This window comes from Clarias gariepinus, chromosome 1 (genome assembly GCF_024256425.1).
Source record: "Clarias gariepinus isolate MV-2021 ecotype Netherlands chromosome 1, CGAR_prim_01v2, whole genome shotgun sequence".
NCBI classification, from domain to species: Eukaryota; Metazoa; Chordata; class Actinopteri; order Siluriformes; family Clariidae; genus Clarias; species Clarias gariepinus.
This window is the reverse complement of record NC_071100.1, coordinates 33,009,929-33,031,682: the sequence shown is the minus strand read 5'-3', so window position 1 is coordinate 33,031,682 and position 21,754 is coordinate 33,009,929. Positions and strand designations below refer to the sequence as shown.

Here is a 21,754-nt window from a genome sequence, read left to right as displayed (position 1 = left end):
GATTTGATATGACTTGATTATTTATTGACAATAATTTTTAAAAAGTTGTTGATTTTTTGTTGAAGACGTTTTAAAAATCTTCTTTTAATCAGAAAATCCTGTTGCCCGGTTAAACCAGCTTGCTTCAATAATCACTTCATTGTTTATTTTGTAGAGTTTGTGGCCTAATGTTTGGTAATAAAGTTACCTGCAGCGTAAGAGTTTCCTTAACACTAACAAGATGTGCGTGAGGAAGTAAAAACCTCAGTCTGGAAATGTTTAAAGTCAGTCAGGGGAGAACTGTTCGGGGTCGGAGGCAGCGAGCTTTAACGTTCTTCTCAAGTTCAAGTTTGAGAAGATGTAAGAGAATTTGGGCAGGACTCAGAGAAATGACGCTGAGCAGTGGGCTGGACGTGATTTCTTCACCTACCTAAACCCTCAGACATACGCTCGCGAACACAGAGCGGAGACAGCCACGCGCAGTGCGGGATGAGCGCGCAGGATTACGCATGCGTGACGGTGCGGGGGCGCGCGCCCTGGGGCTTCCAGCTGCGCCAGAGCGACACGGAGCCGCACCGAGGCGTTCACGTGCACCAGGTGAGAGTCACCTAATTACAAATAAGCAGCTTCTATACTGTAGGTTTTAGGTTTGCAATCATGATATGCGTTAACGCAATAAACAGAACTGAAATCTGGGTTTGGTTTATTAAATGTTATACTCATCATTTCTGCTACATTTATTTAATTGCGACAGTCAATTTTTATATATTTAAGTTGAAGTTTTAGTGTGTTTAGAATTTTTTTTTTCCAGTGAGAGTGACTTTGGCGTGCTTTCAATAGTGCAGTACCACAACACAGTACCAGTTTGTTCCGATTTGATGGTGAGCTCAAAATGTGAAACTGCATTGACTGTCCCATGTGTGATCCCTTTATACAATAAGGATTAAACGAGCTTTACATTTTCCAGCTATTAAAATAACCCATGACAATGATTTATACTACGTTATCAGCTCATGTATGTAAGTGGGAGAAAATTAAAGTAGTGATGGCAAACTGCTAGTAGCCCTCTCCTCCATCACACTCAAACAGGAGTCCTTATAAGGTAATAAACAGCTGCTAGTGGGTCAGTGTAGCATGTTACTACTTAGCACTCAGATGGATATGATTAAAATCTAAACAAATAAAAACTGTTAGTATTGGGGTCCCTGTTCTAGACATTAAGGGTTACTCGTATTTACACAAGAGCACATTTGTTATGTAAAAGGTCTTTTTTTTTTTTACATGAAGTCAAAGAAACAAAATTCAGTAGAAGAAGATATTTCACGTATAACTTGTGATGATTGTCCATTTGAGTAGGTCTAATGTTTATATGTCCAAAGCTACAACAGAACATTAGCCTGTCAGAGCAGAGCACACTGAAATATCCAAGCAAAACCACAAAGAACCATTTCTTTAAGTGTTATTAAGAGTTCTTGCAAAAGGGACAACAGGATGATTATTAAACATTCTAAAATTTTGAGCGAATTTTGTATCTATGACTGCATGTTACAAAAATTTCTTACATAACAGTCATGTTCTTGTGAAACGCTTGAGTTGGAGTGGTATACTCTTTGAAACTTTAAGAAACGTTAGGGTTCTGTGTAGAATCTACTGACGTGTTTTCCTATCAAGCATGAGAAAATGTAATATTATATCTATGCCTGAAAAGCTATTTTGAGAATGTAGATGGAACACAATTTGCATATCTATTCTCAGCATTTCTATTTTATTTTTTATCAGTGATAAAATGAAAGTGAAGACTTTTCTTTGTTGTAGAGGACAGCATGCTTCACAGGGCTTGTAATTCTATTCAGGATGCATAATTACCCGTTAACATTTTAATTATAAGAAGTATGTCCTCCAGCGCAGTGGCCCAGTGGGTAGCATTGTTGCCTCTTAGCTCTAGCTTTAGGGATCCCAGGAGTTTTGGATAGTGCCGTGCAATAGACTGATGTCCCATGTGTTTGTCATTCTCACCTCATACCCACTGTTTCCAGAATAGACTCTGGATCAACCAGTTTGGTCATGTATAATGGTTGTTCAAGTTAAACCGGGACTTTTAATTGCTCAGAATAACAGAACACAGCTATGAGAATAAAAACCTATTTTTAAATTCTCTGTATAATCCCCTCCTATGTTAATGCAATTACCCCGGATTTTTACTAGCGCTTGGATTTCATCAAGGTGGAAAGTTTTCTTAGTACGCCAGAGCCATGATCAGACTGCCTGCCCCAAATGAGAAATGCTGGCCTCCCAGTAACTCCATTAAACTAAAGACTTGGAGTGAGATTATTGGAGGGATTTTTCTGTAATGTGCAAGTGGTGTTGTAAATGCAAACAGACGTGTCTCTTTTGGAAACTGGTGACAAGTTATTCATAGATTTTCAATCGCTGAAAATTCACAGGAATGACAGCAGTGGGCTCCGAGCCACCTCAGTCGGGATTGCCACTCACATACGTATGGCTGAGTGCTTGAGGTCTTTTTTAAATGTCAATAAGTTTTACGCCTTCATTAATGAGAAATTTCAATACAAGTCCTGGTTTGCCCCCGATATCCATCCAATTGACTTGAATGACTTCAATACATTTGGCACTGTGTAATGTTAGTCCGACTGAGAGCCAGAAAGCGCTCAATCTCAGATGAAAATTAAGTGTGGAAACATTTTCCACACTTAAACACTGAGGTCTTTCAAGAAGAACTCCTGACGCCTTTTCAGTCTCCTGAAGTTTCAGCTTAAGAAACTAGGGTTTTTGCTTGTTTAGTAAGTTCTTACTAAAGTTGATACTTTTACAACTTACATAGTTCCACATCGCTGATAGTGCTCTGGGAGTGTAATTGTGCATAATGATTGTGCCCAGCTGCCTTTAGTTGTCAAAAGAATTTTACTTTTCAGAGATGTACATTCCATCGACTTGGATGCATGCCAAAACACAAATCAAAGCAGTCGTCAGGAAACAGTGCAAGACAGTATCGCATTTGGGTATTTGATCTATATTCATAATGGATATTCTTGGGTGTTCCGAAAGTCATCTGGACCATAAGATTCATGTTTGCGATTGACTGTATACATTTTATTGAGCAAACCGTTCATTTAAACATTCTGCAGTATTGGAGTGTGACTTAAACATACGTGAGATGAGAACACTGCAGTATGATGTGGCCAGTTGGACTCAGCTCAAACTGTAATGGCTAACCAACTACAGGTCAGCCAAATGGGAATCATTCTACTGTATAAGCCAAGGAAGGTATTTATAAAGTTAAATCATGCGTAAAATTAATTGTTATATGCAGGATTCATCTGCTCGACAGAAAGTGTATTTGTTTGAGTTGTTAGAGATTTCTATATAAAAAAAGTCGAAACTGGGAAGTCTGACTTCACTCTTCCTCAAGGCACGGATGAGATCAGATGTTTTAGCTAAGTGGGTAAATATTTGCCTGTAGTCTTGCAAACTGGCTCAAGATAATAGAATGATGCCTCACACGGTTTTGTGGAGTTATTCTGTTCATCCACGGCGTCATCTGGAAAGCAGCTTTACCTGATTGGGAATTTTCTCAACAAACATATCAGAAAATCACAAGAACATGAGAAATGTTCAACAGTTCAGATGTTCTCTGATCATGAATGAGTTTCATGCAGTTTCAGGTTCACGTGCTTCTGTACATACAGTATGTGCTTGTGTCCAACAGAGTATGTGTGTGTGTGTGTGTGTGTGTGTCTGGGTGCATGTAGAAGACAGTTTTCCTTATAAGGAAGATTTTCTTCCATATAAAACCTTCCTGTTTTCTTCCTTTGTCATCAGTCTTTTGGGGTTTTTCTGGCTCCGTCGCAAAAGTGGTGAAGTCATAACTTCTAACATTCTTTCTTTGAGTTGCACAACAGAAATGGAGCCTTTGAAAGAAAAACCTGCACCTGGAGAAGCAGACAGAGCTCTCATATAACCTAACATCAAATTAACTGTGCATTCCTCTGATGATGATGTCATACCTTTGACATATATCATGATCCAGACAGTTTTTCTTATTGTACATATATGGCGTGTATACTGTAGTTGGTTCATCTGTTACAGATTGTTTTTCAATTTTATTCAAATCGATTTCTCCAATCGCTGAACCGCTGGCTAAACAGAGTCTTATGCCTCACTGGACACTGGGAACAAGGTTATCTGCTTCATTCACAATTCCTTATGATGGATAAAGCTTTAAAACATATTAAATTGTGTTTTTCTTCCCACTATTAGGATGGGTTCAGTATTGGATCTTGATCTCAATTATCAGATATAAATAACAGCTGCAGCTTGTGACTATAGATTTTGATGTGGTGGTGCTGATAATACACTGATACACAAACAAATCGTCAAAAAAAGTGAAGTTACTGGCTGTCACACTTGACTTCTACCATAGGTGACATCTATTACAACCACGACAAAATCCAAGCAGCCAAAGTGTGAAAACAGGACTAATAAATTAAAACACATGACGTGTTTACATCAAATTAGTTTAACAACTTTAGACCTTTAAATTATGAAGGAGGTTGTCCTCTGATGATCTGGAGGGTTACTGTGCATGGTACACATAGGATAAAAAAACTATCTAGGGATACTATCTAGGGAATTTTTAGGAACCTTATAATAGGCAGCTTACAAACAACATATGTCACATGTGTTTTTTTGTCATGGTGCATAATGCATACATGGAAGAAAAAAATAATTAACCAAGCTAAATGATTTTGGCACATTTCAGCTAAATTTATAACTGAAATATATCTCAAAGATCACACTGGCATCTACTGTACGCCCCAAACATTCACACACTGAATAAAGAAAACACATTCTGATTTTCCTGATTTTCATAGCTTCTGGTGGTTGCAACAGCTCATCCAATTTGGTGAAAGCTTTGCAACCTTGGCAGACCTGTCATTAAACTGTAATCAACCTGTCCTGCCTTCAATTCCCCCTCCAAGCAAAACATTTATAAGCCAGCATGAGGAAGTGTTATCCCTGTCCAAGCGGCCCTTTTTTTTTTTTTTTAGCATTTGTATTTCCCATTTTGAGTCTTACCCCAACCCTAACCCTAACCCTAACCCACTAGGTTCAGTAATACGAGGGGATATCAAAAAGGAGATCTGGTCAAAGTGTGTCCTCCCTCAGAAGCCTTAAAACCTCTTAGTAGAATTTGCTCTTGACGTTCTGGGACAGATTTTCTGATGCCCAATGCCGCAAATGTAAAAAAAGACAGTTTGCATGCACAAACTGCATGTCACTTACTGTAAAAGAGGTAATTGTTATTTTTTAAAAATTGTAAGTCTTTGGGAGAAATTACTGTATGTTGTAGCGGTCTGCCCTTCATAAGTATAAACCCTTTATTAAATCAGCTTTTGATTTACAGTAACAGAGCTTATAAAATATTTTTGCATAAACACAGTGCTTATATGTAAAAATATTATGAATATTATACTGTAAATGGTATTATCCATGTACAGGATCAACAGTTATTTATACTCAGTGACTTAGCTCATAGCTGGATTCTCGAAAAAAGTGAAAAAAAGCAAAAACTGATTGCATAATTGTGTGCCTTAAGGCAAACACATGTACAAATACACACGTACACAATGACTTGGACTTGCACAAACACACAGTTGTCAAACCAAAATCAGGCTTAAGCTACTACAGATACCCTGTTTTATTTACCCCCTATGGAATAACCATGTTTAGGCAGTGCATTAAAGGGTGGGAGGGGTTACTGGGAACACTATTTGCCCGAGAATAAAATGGATAATTTAATCTGCCCAGGGCCTGGAAGTTGTTACTCAGAGAATTGCTAACATACACAGCCCAAACCTGGCCAAAAGAAACATCTGCAAATGTGATTTTTATATACACCAATCAGCCATTACGTTAAAACCATTGACATTAAAACTACCTCGGATTTAAGTTCCCCTTGTGCCGTCTGGGCAGCTCTGGGCCTGTGGCACGTTGCGGAGCCTTTCAGTTCTCTGGGCTGTGTTAGGGCTCGTATGATCGGGCTTGTTCGTCCCATGGTGCTGTATTTGATTGGGATATGGGGAGTTTGGAGGCTTGGTTAACATCCTTGAGCTCTTTGCCTGGCAAGCTGTGATGCACTGGGGCTCAGCAGGCATGGGTGAGCCTTGGGTGCCCATGATCCTATGGGTATACAGTATAATTAATAATCAGTGTTATTCAGTTCACCTGTGTATGTGTTAAGAGCAAGTTATCATTGATGTCATTTGACTGTTCAGTGATTTTATTAGTTTTCCATGCTATATATAGTGTGCATGTAATGAATGAACTAGGATTCTTGCTATTGTTTGAATCAAATAAATTGATGAAGTTGTCTCATACTGTCACAGGCGATCAGAAAACCAGCTATGCCTTTCTTTCTCAGTGTACAGGTTTATGTTTGTTTAACATCACCACAGGGCTTTGGCTTTCTTCAGTTCACCTCTGTCACACTGAAGAAATATTTAAGTGTGTGGCTATTTTCCCATCCTTTTTTGGAGTGATTGCTGATTCTGGCAGTTCAGCCATCCACCTTTTCTGTTTGAGCAATCACGCCATACACACACACACACACACACACACACACACACACACACACACACATGCGCGCGCACACCTACTCATACACACACACAGACGCACACACAGACACACACACACACACACACACACACACACACTGCATTTATAAGCAATCCATATATGGGTAATGTACACTGTTCCATTTACCCATGCTGTTACTGTTGTTAAAACAAAGCCCACATCGTCCTTGTTTTATCATTATCTAAAACAGTATACTCTTTCGGTGGTGCTTATAAAGTGCCCATATAAAGTCATTGGAAATATGCCATACTTTACAGTGAACAATTGTGACCCTGGAGTTTTTTGGTGAAGTAATAATTATTGCATTAACATCATGATGAACTAATGATATGACAAATTACGAGTGTTTATGAAAAAAAAGTTTAAAGTTCCACCCATATTACGTTTTTTATTATGTATGCGCAGGCATCATAATTTTCAGAATGTTTGGACTAAAGCATATTCGTTGCATTTGTTTCCTTTTAACTAACCTCTGTGGACTAGTGATGTTTGCAAGACAGTTCCCGACACTGTGCACTTTATATCTCCCTGCTGTATGTCACATTCTCCCAACCCTGTACAGTATGTCCATTGTCTTATCCTGCACATGTTAGTGTTGTGTCTGCTCTATACATCCACTTCAATTCAGGGACAGCTATTAGTTGGATGATGTGATGAAAGGAAAATAGTCAAATGCGAAGGAAAGAGAATAGTTAAGGAGCAGGGTTAAAAACTGGTTCCTTACTTGATAAGCTTAGTACTGTCTGATAGATTTAATTGTCAGAGCGCTGCCCTCTAGTGGTGGAACACCAAAATGCTTCAAGATGGAATTTTTACAAAAAGATTTAATCACACAAAGAAACAAATCAGATTGATCTGAGTAAAATGTTCCTTTAGAGTAAATTTTATAATATCAAAATTATTATTTCTCTGGAAATATTTATAGGTCGCCTTGCACCTCCAGGGTCCGGGTTCGATTCCCGGCCAGGTTCGATTCCCGCCTCTGTGTGCATGGAGTTTGTATGTTCTCCTTGTGCTAGTTGGGTTTGTAAATTAGAATCTTAATTAGATATTAGCTATGAAATATTAAATGAGATTCCATTTCCTACATATACAGTAAAATACACAGTTCAAATTTCATCGTAGTGACTGTTGATTATTCTAAGGAACTTAAATCATTTACTAACATAGGAATAGCGTATAAAATTATATTTAAAAGTTTAGGCATTTCATAGTGGAAGTTGCATCACATCACTCAAGCATAATGTTCTCAAAATTGACACAAAACAAAAGACTGGTTTAAGTAAGCCATGGGAAGGCCGACAGTCACTCTGAAGGAGTTACAGAGTGATTGTATTAAAAGCCCTACAAAATTGCTGCATAACTAAGGACAGCATGGCACAGTGGTTAGATCGAAATGTGTTCATGTTGTGACCTTTACGTCAGGGATGGTTCTGTTTTTAAGCAAATTCCGTATACTATATAAATTCAACACAATTTTACAAAATTCTTATGATTATTTAGAAAAACTCTTAATAAATTGAATTAGTAAATTGTTATCTGTGTAAATCATCTTGGAAGAGTTGTTTATTGTGTTGTACAATCAGCACATCAGGACTGATTTGCAGCATGTACTTTCATCTTAAAGGTTAATGTTAATTTTACACTTTAGTGCCACTGCTGCTCCTCTTTTATGGACGGGCTACTGTGTCCAATTGTTTGGTCAAGTAACATGCAGCTGTTGTGCATTGTAAATTAGAAGCATGTCTGTTTGCTGACACACAAATGCTCAACAAAAGCTAAGAATCCCAATTATTGTTCTTTGCTGTTTAAAATGTATCCATTATAACATACAACAGTGGTTAAAATAATAAAATCTCTTATTTTATCTACAATTTCTTTTACATCACATCTATTAATATGATAACTGACATGACATATCTATTAATATGTCAACAATCATTTTGAAATAGGCTTACTATTGGCTGTGTTCTTGTGCTCTTTTTAAAGGTTGAAGAAGACAGCCATGCATCCATAGCTGGTCTGTGTGAGGATGATGAACTTGTGTCTGTTAATGGAGTATCCTGCTCCAGCCTCAGTCTCCCTGAGGTTATTGTTCTCATTGAGAAAGCCACTGACTGCCTACAACTGCTTGTAAAAAGGTACTTAACATGAGTCTAGTGAAACTGAGCCAGGCATCCACCAATACAGTTCCTTAAGATCACCAAATTCTAATACAAAGATTTTTGAATAACTTTAAATGTAGACATGCAGTAGGTCTAGGGTAAACAAAATGAAATCATTGATTATTATTATTATACCTCAGATGCCTGGGAAGTATATAGACTGACAAACACTTTGCATTTTGATTGCATGTGTTATGGAAAAAGCAATTGTTGTCTAACTAAGGACTGATATGACCTTTGACTCAACCAAATGGTAAACCAGTTGCTTTGTGTCTGACTCCTGACAATATCTACCCAGCTTAAGATAGCATTTGATTGGTTGGTGAGTTAACAGTGCTTTCTGATTGTGACATCCTTTATCAAGTTACACTTATTTCAACTGACAACAACTGCCGAACGGTTTATGCGCCTCGTTTTAGGAGTGACCTTTGAGCATCCATTGACTGGATAAAATCTGGGCCATTAAACGCAATGACCTTTTTGAAATTGCCTCTCATTTGACAATTTTTACAATACTGCATAATTTGTAGGGTAATGATTAATGGCTGTGCATGTACAAGTACATGACCAGTAACAACACTACACATTTATGTAAGCAGTACACCCCTTTTGCTTTACCCCTTTGCATCATTTTTTTTTCCTTACAGATGCCGTTCATACCTTCAACAGAAGTCTGAGTCAGTTAACACCACACCCCAGGCTTCCTGGAGGGAACTGAGGGAACCCTACAAATCTGAGAACCCGGATGAGGCACATTACAGAGGGACAAACAATGATACAGAGTGTCCTGCAGGAAAAACCATGGTCCGAACCCAATTTTGCATTCCAGCCCCCAAGGACAGAGCTGGACCGAACAAATGTGACTCTAGTGATGGAGCACCCAGGTTAGAAATCACACCAGGGGGGGTAGTGGAACTGCAGTTGTTACTCTCGCAGACCACCCTGGAAGACCCTGGCTGTACCTCATTAGGAAGTGCTCTTGGAGTTAAAGGAGACCTGTGCCATCAAATAAACACTGAAAATGACAATGTTAAAGCCAGTGCACCAGTCTCTACTTTCTATATACCATTGCATGAAAGAGAGCCTCTGGGTCAGCGGGGTGTGCTTGTCAGTTCTCCCTCTGCTTTACTGGGACAGGTGGAAGTCACCATACAGCCGTCTGGGAGGGACTCTGGAAGAGAAAGAGTGGGGGCTGGTGGGACAGAAGCAACAGCTAATGAACAACAGGATTATGATGAGGGAGAAGGAGGGCAAACCGGCGAAGATCCCACCTCCTTCACGGTCTCCTTCGGAATTCCATCAGAACAGGAGGACTCTGAGTCAGAGAAGGAGCTCAACAAGCCCAACAAGCACCGGGCAAGGCATGCCAGTAAGTCTTTTATTAACCTTACCATTTTTTTCATTTATTATCCTGGATTTTCAGATATATCAGTTCGACAAAAGCTTTTAACAGAGTAGCTATGTAAATTTTAATGAGGTAGCACATACAGTATAAACACTGTGTTATGGATACATATTTGTACTATTACTAAAAATGCTTGGTATTATTACGAAGAACAGTGGAAAACTGTAAAAACTGAGAGTAATATGGTTTTGTGCACTTACCGTTAGGCTATACCCAAATTTGTCTCAAATGATGACATCCTGGAACCATGGAACCATGCATGCCCTATTTCGGGTTAATAGGACATAGGTTAATGAAAATCATATGTAATTATAAATATCAATTTAATTACCTATAATGAGTTTAATTACATATTCTATGTTCAAATAGGTTTCTTTGTATCAATTTAGATTTTTTTATATTCACAAGGAAAGTAAATTGTAATGAATAACTGTGCTAAACTGTACTATCTTCATGCACAGCTAGGATAGGGAGGAGACCAAGAAGGTGACGTGGTGAGGATAATAATAAAATACGGGTATGCTAAGGCTGCCTGTTGGAGAGCTCTTTGACAGACACCAGCATGTGGGACACCAGCTAGTTACCTGATCCTTTAAAGCCGGTCATTTTAGCAGCACTGAAAAGGGAACAGTTCAGTTCTCATCTACAGCCATCCCCACCATGGGGCTGACAGTTCACACATAAGAATGTTAGACTTTAACCAAACACATTCAAAACTGACTTTAAAATATGGAAATGTTTGAGGACTAAAGAGAGTGTTATACTGTATTACCACCACATTTGTATAAGGTTTAAATACCACAGGTACCACTAGAGATGAGGTTTTTGGACTCCAGTGGAAAGATACTCCATTGGAAGGATAAATACTCCAAAAAGAGTAGCTCATAGGTTTTCTCTCACATTTTTCAATTACTTCTATTAATGAAGCAAATTTATATAATATTTTTTTGTTTCAAGCACATTTAAATCATCAATTTCAATGTAAAATTTATGAAGAATTATATATATATATATATATATATGGTCAAAATTTTAATACTCACCATTCAGTGAGCCACATGGCCTGTGAATATGAGCGTATTCTTTTCCTGGAAGTGACCACACCCATCTAGATATAAATGTTTCATGAAAGGATAAAAAGAAAAAACTTTTCATTTGCCTCTTCTCTGTATGTGAACCATACCCCAGGATGTCAGAGACACCAGTTTTTCATTTAATTTGTTAGTACTCTAATTACTTAGTCATGTATTCTGAAATTAAATTATTTATTGACTAATCTCTTTTATTCAGTCTATGGCTTTAGTGCAGTGGCTCAGAAAACCTAATAATTCGACACATCACTTGAATACTGTGCTTGCTACCCTCCTTAATCACCTTTTGTCCTCTCTTTTCCAAGGGCTCAGACGAAGTGAAAGCCTGTCTGAGAAGCAAGTGAAGGAGGCCAAGTCTAAATGCAAGCGTATAGCTCTCCTCCTGACTGCTGCTGCAACCAACCCAAATAATAAGGGGTTGTTAATGTTCAAGAAGCATAGACAAAGGGCCAAGCAGTACACACTTGTAAGCTACGGAACTGGAGAGAGTGAACCAGAATTTGATGACGAAGATGATGAAAACCTTGACCAGGAAACACATGCTGTTGAATTTACAGTTCTAGCTACCAGCGAAACTGAAATTGATGAAGATTTTTTCACAAATTCCTCAGGCCACAAAAACATTGTAACTTTTGATTTGGATACTGGACTGCTTGAGATAGAGCGCAAGCTTCACAATCAAGAGGATATGAATGCACTCCCTGAAACTAAGGGCAAAGGGGCCCTGATGTTTGCACAGCGCAGGCAACGTATTGATGAAATATCAGCTGAACATGAAGAGATGAGAAGTAAAGGGATTCCTGTTGAGGGTATACAGCAAGCCGAGAAAAATTACCAAGAGGTGAATCCGCCATCCTGCATTCAGACTAATGACAACCAGAATTTTATGGATGTAAATGTGCACCATCAACAGCAACAGCAACAACAACAACAACAACACCTGTACCAGCAATACCAAGAGCAGCAGCATCAACAGCAACAGCAGCATCAATATCAAGAATATCAACAGCAAATGCAGTACCATCAGCAGCAACAGCATTATCAGCAACAGCAAGAATGTATGCAGGGGCAACAATATCAGTCTCAACAGTACCACCAACAACAACAGCAGGTACAACAATACTTTCAAAATGGTGTGTCTAGTCACCAAACAAATGTAGTGCAATCATCAGTCATTAATAGAAGTGCCAAACCATTTTCAGTTCAGAATAGAGAAGCAGTCCAATTTTCCCCTTCTGCAAACCAAGAGCAGTCTTATTATTCTCAAGGACAGGTGGAACAAATTGCTTCCAGAGATGAGCGAATTTCTGTACCTGCAATCAAAACAGGGATCTTACAAGATACTAGAAGAAAGAACAAAGCTAAACCCATGTTCACTTTTAAAGAGCCTCAAAAAGTTGCTCCAAATCCAGAGTTGCTGAATCTTCTCAACAGGAATGAAAGGAAGACAGGCTTTGATTCAGGCACAGAGGAGGATCATCTAAGCCTGGGTGCAGAAGCCTGTAACTTTTTACAATCTACTAAATTAAAGAACAAAACCCCACCACCAGTTGCTCCTAAACCTCACATGCACCCAGGCACTCCTCCATGGTCACCACAACCAGAAACTGCAAATCAGCAATTTCATCAAGATGCTGAAAATAACACTCCTGTAACTACCAGGGATCCCGTCCCTGCAATGGAGTCTTCAGCCATATTAGAGGAAGAGCCCTCCAGAGCACCTGCTTCTGATCAACAAGAAGCTTCTATCAAACTCAACTCACAGGTTCAAGCTGAAGCAGTCGAAACATGGGGTCTATCTGAGACACAAATACAATCAGGTCAGCAAATAGATTCTTGGCATGAGAATCAATCCCAGCCACAGTTACATGCAAAACCAGAACCAGTTGTTAGCTCTTGGGCTCCACATTCAACGCAGGCTACTGAACAGTCACCAGTAACTAACTGGGGACCAGCTAATGTTCCGTCACAAGTCCTTGCCCAGAATCAGTCACAGATGCAGCCAGCTTGGGTGACACAATCTCAAGTCCTATCAGAAGTGCAACCATCATCATCTGTTCAAACACAGTCACAGGTCCAGCCGTCTTGGTTGACACAAAGTCAACTCCAACATCAACCCCAGTCTCAGTCTCAAATGAATACATGGGTAACAGCTCCATCTCAATCACCACACCAACCCCCATGGGCCCAAAGTCAAGGTCCAGGACAGCTGTCTGTGAATTGGTCCCAAGATCAAGATCAGCCCCAAGTCCAGCCATCCTGGGCCCAACAACAACAACAAGAATCTCAACCAATACCACCTTGGACAGCCTCTCAACAGCATCCTCAGTCACCTTGGATTCAACCTCCAAGCCAACCACAGCCACAACCACAACCAGCTTGGGTCTCGCAAAACCAACAGCAAACTCTGCCACAACCACCTTTAAATACATGGAATCAATCTCAGAGTGTAGTTCAAACACAGCCTTCATGGACTCATCAAGCTCAACCATCTTCTCAGACTCCAGCACAAATGCAGCAGCCACAGAACCCTTGGACTTCACTACCACCACAGCCCCAACCACAACCAACATGGGCACAGCCACAGCAAACAATGAATTCATGGGCAACAGAGCAGAACAAAACACAGCCATCTTGGAATCAGACACAATCTCCAGTTCACACACAACCTACATGGTCTCATCCATCTCCACAACAGACACTTCCACAGTCTCAGTCTCAAACAGTTTTAAGTACATGGACACCACAACCCCAGCAAAGTCCACTCGTGGGTTCTAATGAAAGTCATAAGCTGTCTCAGCCATTCAAATCTTGGAGTCCACCTCAGACCACTCAAACTCCTCCTCCACATCAACTGAACTTAAATACACCCAGAACAAAGGTACCTTCACACATGCCAGCAGGTAAAATGCCTGGAATGGGTTCAGCTTTTGAGATGCCAGCCTTGCGAGGGAAAGGTGCTGAACTTTTTGCCAAGAGGCAATCCAGAATGGAAAAGTATGTGGTGGATTCTTCTACAGTGCAAGCTAACAAGGCAAGATCTTTGTCACCTTCTCCTTCTTTACCAGCCTCATGGAAATATTCACCTAACTGTCGTGCTCCTCCACCTTTGGCATATAATCCACTACAGTCACCCTCGTATCCACTAAGCGCTGTCAAGCAGCCTCCCTCTTCCAGCTCTAATGCAAAGAGCAAAAATAAAGCAACAGAGAAAGGGAAACCTGCATCCAAACCACTTAATGTTTTGGATGTCATGAAGCATCAACCTTACCAACTAAATTCTTCTCTTTTCACCTATGGGCCAGCAGCAGAAAAACTTGCTGCAGAAAAAGAAGCAGCTCAAAAGCTTGCTGCTCAAAAAGCAGCTGAGATCCAGGCTCAAACCGAATCCCAAGTTCAGCCTCAAGTTCCTGATCCCTATGCTTTTATACCACAACAACCACAGCCACCACAGCAGCCATATGCTATGCCCATTTCCTCTCCTGCTATGCATGATGGCCCATATCACCACAATCCCAACAACTATCAGCCCACACAGAATGCTTATCAACAAGACCCCTATCAGCAAATATACAATCAACCACATGCTTACCAACAACCTCCTTCCAACACTTACCAGCATCCACCAAATATTCCCTACCAGCAGCCCCCTTCATATCAAGCTGGTCCATATCCAGCTTCCCAAGCACCATGCTATCAACCAACTCCATCTTCTTATGTAGTGCCACCTTGTCCAGTAACAGAAAGAGCAGATTCAGCTACTGGAAGTAGCGTTCTTGCTGCTCCAAAACCAAAGTTCTCAGCCAAGAAAAGTGATGCACAGGTGTGGAAACCTAGTGCAGCTGAAAGTGTCGATAAATAGTCTATTTCACTAAATTGGTCTAGTGAAATTATGAAATCGTAGATGTATATAAAAAGAATTTATTAAAAACACAGTCCATATGTTATCATAGAGTCTTTAAAACCTTGATAACAGCCATGAAAATCTTTAAAGTTTAATACATACATCTACCAGAAATTACTTTTACATACTTTGTTATACTGCTCAATATAATATTTCACCAGTATTATTTTTGGATAGATTTTTCAGTTAAAGGTTTGTAACTTGAGCAAGTAAATGATCTGCAATTTTCATCTGATGGTGAATGAAGAATATGTATATGTAATGAAGGAAAATGTATAACGATGGAGATTGTTCAGTCAGGCAAATAGGCTAGTACAGAAAGTTCTTGAAATCTATGGGAAAGACAACTATACCTGTTTGTAAGGTATGGATTGATATTTATAGTATGTCAGTGGTTTATGTGGATAGAAAGTTTTATAAGTAAGTATGAATGGATTACAACAAATGATAAAGTTACTTTTTCTAGATGTTTCAGTGCGGTCTTGGCCATATTAAACAGTCAGGGGCACTTATAGAAAATAAGTTTGTCCTTCTTTTTAAAGATATATTTAGGCATTTGGGTATGCAGGAATATATATGACATGCAGTATGACCTATCAAATGATGTGGTTAAAAATTAAGGTTAGGGCAGTGCTTTATTTCACTATATTTAAGATTTTGTAGATATTGTGTGGTGTACGCAGTTTGACTAAAAAGTAAGGGTTTATTTTTCCAGCTTTTAAATTTATGATGTTTATTTATAAGGCTTAACAACTGGGTGCTTTTTCTGCTTTACTCTTTCTTTCTGTATTTCTTTTTCCTTGTAACAAAGTAGTTTTTAGACAGAATTAAACAGTTAACATGAACAACTAGCAAGGTTTTTCTAAATGTAAAAACCCATTGGAAATCAATAACTTTAATTATTTTGTAATTTGGTTGCTTTTTTGCTGCATTTTCCCAATGTTTTCTTTTTGTTTTTTGGTTTTCCTCACACTGAACTTTCTGTAAGACTTGCCACAGTGCTATTAAAATGACCCCGTGTCATTCTGTTTCAGCTTTCTTTGGTTCACATTGCATGCACCTCTTTATTTCTCCACGCTTTGCATTGGTTCTCACTTTGTCATTTTCATTTTTTTAATTCTTTGATCAATATTTTTTCATTAAGAGAACAACTCTCACTAGAAAATAATTTCGTCACACTTTTTGCTGGCACTAAATAGTCAATCAGCCTAAAGTGTTTTTGAAATGAACTAAAAAGTCAGCCCAAATCATGGTATTCACCTGAGGTAAGTAATAATAACCATTCAATCCTTAATCCAGCAACTAATAATAAGCTTAGATGGTAAGTTATTTTTTAAGATGCCTTAAATGTGGATATGCATGGCATCAAGCATTTGAGTAGTGCAAAGGCTTATCATTGCTGAAATAAGAAAGTAATATGACTCAAGACTCATTGCTAGGCCAAGTGCTGGCTATTTTCGGAAGAATATAATACATGAAGAAGCAGTAGTCACAATAATTGTACATTACTTTGGTGGGGACCATGTCACACAATTTTGATAAGACTGGTATATCTAGTATAAAATTAATATTGGCTGGCTAATAATGAATATGTAAAAATCCAAGAATATAATTAAAAACAAAATTAACAAAAAAAATGATGCATTGTAAGTGGTATTAAAAAATAACCTTAATTTCATTTTACCATTAAAATAAACTGATACTGCAACTTAAAAATTTGAGAATTGAACTTGTGTATCATTTAATCATGCTCAAGGAAATCCTGCAACTCAAATAATATGATGACGCAGCACCAGTTGCACTCATGGTGCAGCTGGTAACCAAATGGAGAACAATTTTCCACTTTGTAGACAGCAGGTGGTAGCAGAGTCCCTCTCTGCCTTGAGTTTAAGGTTCTGCCTTTGCAGTTCGCTAATCGCAGACTGTAAAAGAGCCATTATTGAATGAACATTTTAAAATAAGAAGATTGAGCACTGTACACTTACCACATCTACAATAACACAGCTTCCAGTAAATAGGCTAAAGGTGAATTACTTAGCAATAATGAGATAATTTGTTCATATATTTATTTATTCGTCAAACCATTCATTTATTCATTGGTTCAATTGTTTGTTTGTTTATCACATTCCTTCAGGCATTTGTCCGTCTTCAGTAACTGATTTACCCAGATCAAGGTTGGCATGTGAAGTGGTGTGCTGATATTTCAACAGCCACTAGATGAAACTCCTACACTTTACTTTGGGTCACAAATCTTGGCTGTGTGCTTCTCTTAAGAGTTTTATTCTTGAGGCAAAAAAAACCCCTTCAGAATTCTGCAAAAAGAAAAAAATGTCTAAAGACTTTTGACCTAGAAAAAAAGTTGCCCTACTATCCCGTTCCCACTGTTTATCAATAATGTACTCATATGTACGTCCCAATAATGTTACTACCTTTTTCATTAATGTTGTAATATTTTTTCCAGGCACTTGGACGAAGCTCATCCCTATCACCACCAGTTAGACTGTCACCAATGGGCCTTGGTTCAAGGTCTGCATCTGTTTCCCCTTCACCCACGCCATCATCTCACGCAACCTACACTTCTCGCTCAACAGAGAGACAGATATTCTGGCAGGAGAAGGGACGCAAGCCTCCAACCCCATGGGAGGCAGCGTCACGCCACCCACTGGGCCTAGTTGATGAAGCCTTTGCCCACCAGGACATGCACCACTCCATTGCTTCGAATCTGCGCTCAGCAGCCAATCGCAGAATGCTACCTGAACCTCCAGCCGAGTGGAAGGCCAAGGTGGCATATGATCCTCCACCAAAAAGCCAGGGATGGAGAATGAGTCAGTCGTCTTTCTCTTTCCTTTCCCCAACCAAAAGCACAGCATCTGCCCCTGCTTCTCCTGTACCATATGGCTCACATTTGAGACAGTCTCAGCCACCTAGATCTATGACTGAGGCCAGTCTTGGTTCCTCTATGTCTGGGCCACAGAACAGAAGATCTCTGGGACAGTCCATATATAGAAGCACATACAGTAACACCTTGAGATGGTAAATTTATGGTAATTTTAGTTCTTGGGTTTCAAAAGTCAAATATAGGAGGTATTGAATAATTTTGTATAGAGTTGATTTTTAAAAGTATCCTTCAAAGAAATTACCAGTCGCGATAATTTCTAAGAAGTATAAAAGCAGTTTGTTGAAATGTTGTGAGTAATTTAGAAAAGTTTGAAAGATGGAAATGTTAGGTGCAGAATAACAGTTGGTTTAGGAGCTGGTAAGGTGGCATGAATTTCAAATGCTTGAAATATTGCTATACTTCAATAACGTAATTCAGTATGATGCCTATACAATAAGTAAATACAGTATACTACTGCCAGCTTTGTTAACGTGTTTTCATACAGTATACAAAAAATTAATCTTATAAATAATGAGGCCTACTGATAAAAGACTGATGAGGCAAGATAAGAGAAATTAGTGACATATTAAATTCACATTCCTAAATTTTCTACATAACATAAGTGACATGCCTATAAACCCAAATCTGAGGGGAAATAACCCCAAATTTCGGAAACTAAGTTTAATAATTATTTAAAATGGCCTATGTTCAACATTAACTAATGAAATTTTTACTTGTGCACTTAATACGAACTAACAGTCAATGTAAATTAGGCCAACTCTTATAGGAAATGGAGTGTTACCAGAATGTATTTTTCATATAGGTATACACAAAGCATTTTTCTTCTCATAGGGTTGAAAATGCATGCATTCATTCACCATGTGTTTATATGAACTGGTAGTTTATTACAAGCTTGTGAAAGTTTTCTTTTTGTGTGTCTATGAATTTATGTGAAACCATTTTTTTTTTACATTGTTGACAAATTATATGATAGACAGGTGACAAATCAAAAAAAGAAAAAACAGCAAAAAGTAGTCTTAATAATACTGTATGCTGGGTCATTGTAAACCATGCACTTTGGCTAGCTATGCACTTTTGGCATCATTTTACAAGACATTCCCTTAGTTGGTGTTTTGTTCGCTTAGAAGGTGCCAGCTAACACTTTGGAACCGAACATTCCCTTTAATTATGCTGATGTAGGATTTAAATTTTTTTATCCCTATCAAACCATTCACCCGTCAAGCCCTGACGATGGGGGCGGAGTTATTCTAAAAGAAACATCTCCCATGCGGAGCTAAATGTAATCAGTCAGAGTAACACTTCCATGATTTTTGTTATCCTAATGTTTTCTCTTTAATCTGTTTACTGTTTGTGGTTGTTACATAAATCAGACTTTTATGTTTTACATGAGGTGTGTCGATGTTGTCAGAATTACTTGAGAATCCTAAGTGGAGTTGAAGCTACCAAAGCCCCCGTAGCCATTTTATTCCATTTATGTGCGTTTCAAGCCTCAGCAAATCATGTGTTTGTGTGAAATTACTTTAGCACACAGTTTAGTTCGTTAAGAGTGGAAACTTGTTTTTATGTTTTTTTTCCTTCTTTCTTTTTTTTTCACAGGTTTTTTTTTTTTTTTTTTTTTTTACCAATTTACCAACACTGCATGCTCTCGCACTGTGTTTGATGCAAAAGATTTGCATTAGTCACCAAAATTAAAAATGTATAGTTTATCAATTGTTAGGTAGCTTTACACTTCCTTTGCAAGAGACAACATTTGTGAGGAAAACACTTCTGAATGCACAATTAAACTGAAATTTAAAGTTCAGATGATGTTTCTGATGATGATTTTGTTAATAATTGCTTTGCCAGGGGTAACCATTCTCATTATCTGTTAAACCAAGGTCACTTATAAATATAACTTTCTTTTTTTTTTTTTTTTGTTAAAACTCATCTTAACAAAAGTGATTCCAGATTTAGTTTTTACTGTTTTAAAATTAAATATATAAGGCTGAGTGGACTGCAAATGTTTGCATAGCCTTAGACAAAGAATATGCTCCTTTTTCTAATGTGCCTGATACTTACTGTAGTTCTTTCTTAGTTATCAGCAAAATAAATAGACAAAGAGTACTGTATATGAGACGAGAAATAGATTTTGTTCATGCACAATGCACAGCTCTAAAAGCATGGTTTGAAACAGCCAAAAAAGTTCAGTCGATCACAAGTAGGATAATCAAGGTTCGTAAACAAAGTGAGCCAACAAGGTCAAGATCATTTAGGCAAACAAAATACAAAGGCTTGGTAAAGTCAGGTAATATAAAACTGAGTATTTACTCTACTTTGCAATATTTCTATGGAAAGTCCTTGCAGTCCACAAATATGCAGGTGATTGTGTGCAGGTATGTGATCAAGAGTCGGGTTACACTGAATGCGAAAGAGTTTGTACAGTAAGTGTTCGCAGTTGTTTTAAGGTTCGCAAGAAACTGCGTTTTGAGGTTGTGGTGTGTGCTGGGAAGTCAAATCTCAAGCCAAGTCAGCATTTCCCTGACAGTTAAGAAGTGTACACCTTTATTACATAAATATTTAACCATTTGTATGCCAATTGTCTTTGCTTAAAAAAAAATTTTTTAACCTTTTTTATATACAGACGATTTATGTTATTTCACCAAAGGAATATTTGCTTTCACATCAATCTTAGTATTTCACTATAAAGTCTAAAGTTTAAAATACAAATAAAAAGTACTCTGCATGTATGTATAATATGCCCTGTATTGTTGCATAAATGCAGTTAACTACAACAGCTCCTGTCCATGATTTTGTTGATCACATTTTTTTTTTCACGTATTATCACATATTATTTGAGAGATACTTACAATATATAGACATCTGAACACATTTGTATGGTCTTTTCCCACAAACCAACAGTCTTACGATTTTCTGGAACTGCTGGATCTTTACTGAAACTGCATAGCAAATTCCCCAGTGTTAAATTAACTCCTAGCAGTGTTTATATGAGTCCAGTTTAACACAAATAAACTCTGAAAGTGTTAAATCTGCGCTGGGGATTTTATTTAAGAGAAACAAACATGTTCCAGCAAGACAATTTGCACGAAGCAAAGTCCATAAAGACATGGTTTGCCAAAATTGAAGGGAAAGAAATTAAGTGTCAAGCACAGAGCCCTGACCTCAACCCCATTGAACACCTTGAGAATGATCCTGAACATGCCACATTCTTTCTAAACGTACATCAGTGCTTGACATCAGTAATGAATGGTCAAATTCCCACAGCAATGCTTTTTAAAGAAGAAAGTAAATTTTTGCATCAGCAAAGAGTACATTAACCATCCCAGTGTTTTTTTTCTATTCTAATATTCTATATATATTCTTTTCTATACCTATATTTATTTTTCATGGCATACATTAAAAATTGGATGTGTGTTAGGAAAAAAAAAAAAAAAAAAATATATATATATATATATATATATATATATATATATATACACACGGATTATTATTGATTATTTTTAGTAATTCAAATTGCTTAAATATTTTAATATCTACTTTAACATTTACACATTTATTTGTATATATAATTATAAAAAATATATAATTAATTTAGTGATCATGTACAGTTTGTATGCCGAGAGTGCAGATGAGGAGAATATGAGCACATGATTA

At 38.0% G+C, this 21,754-nt stretch overlaps 1 protein-coding gene across 3 annotated transcripts; it reads left to right on the top strand.

Moving 5' to 3' along the window:
• The first annotated feature begins 439 nt into the window (after positions 1 to 439).
• Positions 440 to 19,904, top strand: LOC128518447 (synaptopodin-2-like). Of its 3 annotated transcripts, none has more exons than XM_053491570.1 (5): positions 440 to 576; positions 8,629 to 8,780; positions 9,452 to 10,173; positions 11,606 to 14,334; positions 17,666 to 19,904. In XM_053491570.1, exons 1-5 carry the CDS (start codon positions 469 to 471, stop codon positions 18,239 to 18,241), a joined length of 4,287 nt encoding a protein of 1,428 aa, XP_053347545.1. In that variant the 5' UTR covers positions 440 to 468; the 3' UTR covers positions 18,242 to 19,904. The 3 variants fall into 3 exon arrangements, with proteins under 3 accessions (XP_053347545.1, XP_053347527.1, XP_053347536.1); XM_053491552.1 differs by having other exon boundaries at positions 11,606 to 15,123; XM_053491561.1 differs by lacking the exon at positions 8,629 to 8,780 and having other exon boundaries at positions 452 to 576; positions 11,606 to 15,123.
• The last annotated feature ends 1,850 nt before the right edge of the window (positions 19,905 to 21,754 follow it).

Bases quoted from the DNA above. Each gene is read 5' to 3' on its own strand.
- LOC128518447 (XM_053491552.1), top strand. From the start codon at position 469: ATGAGCGCGCAGGATTACGCATGCGTGACGGTGCGGGGGCGCGCGCCC. The intron at 10,174-11,605 runs GTAAGTCTTTTA...CTCTTTTCCAAG, and splicing joins GCACCGGGCAAGGCATGCCA to GGCTCAGACGAAGTGAAAGC. The intron at 15,124-17,665 runs GTGTGGAAACCT...TATTTTTTCCAG, and splicing joins CCAAGAAAAGTGATGCACAG to GCACTTGGACGAAGCTCATC.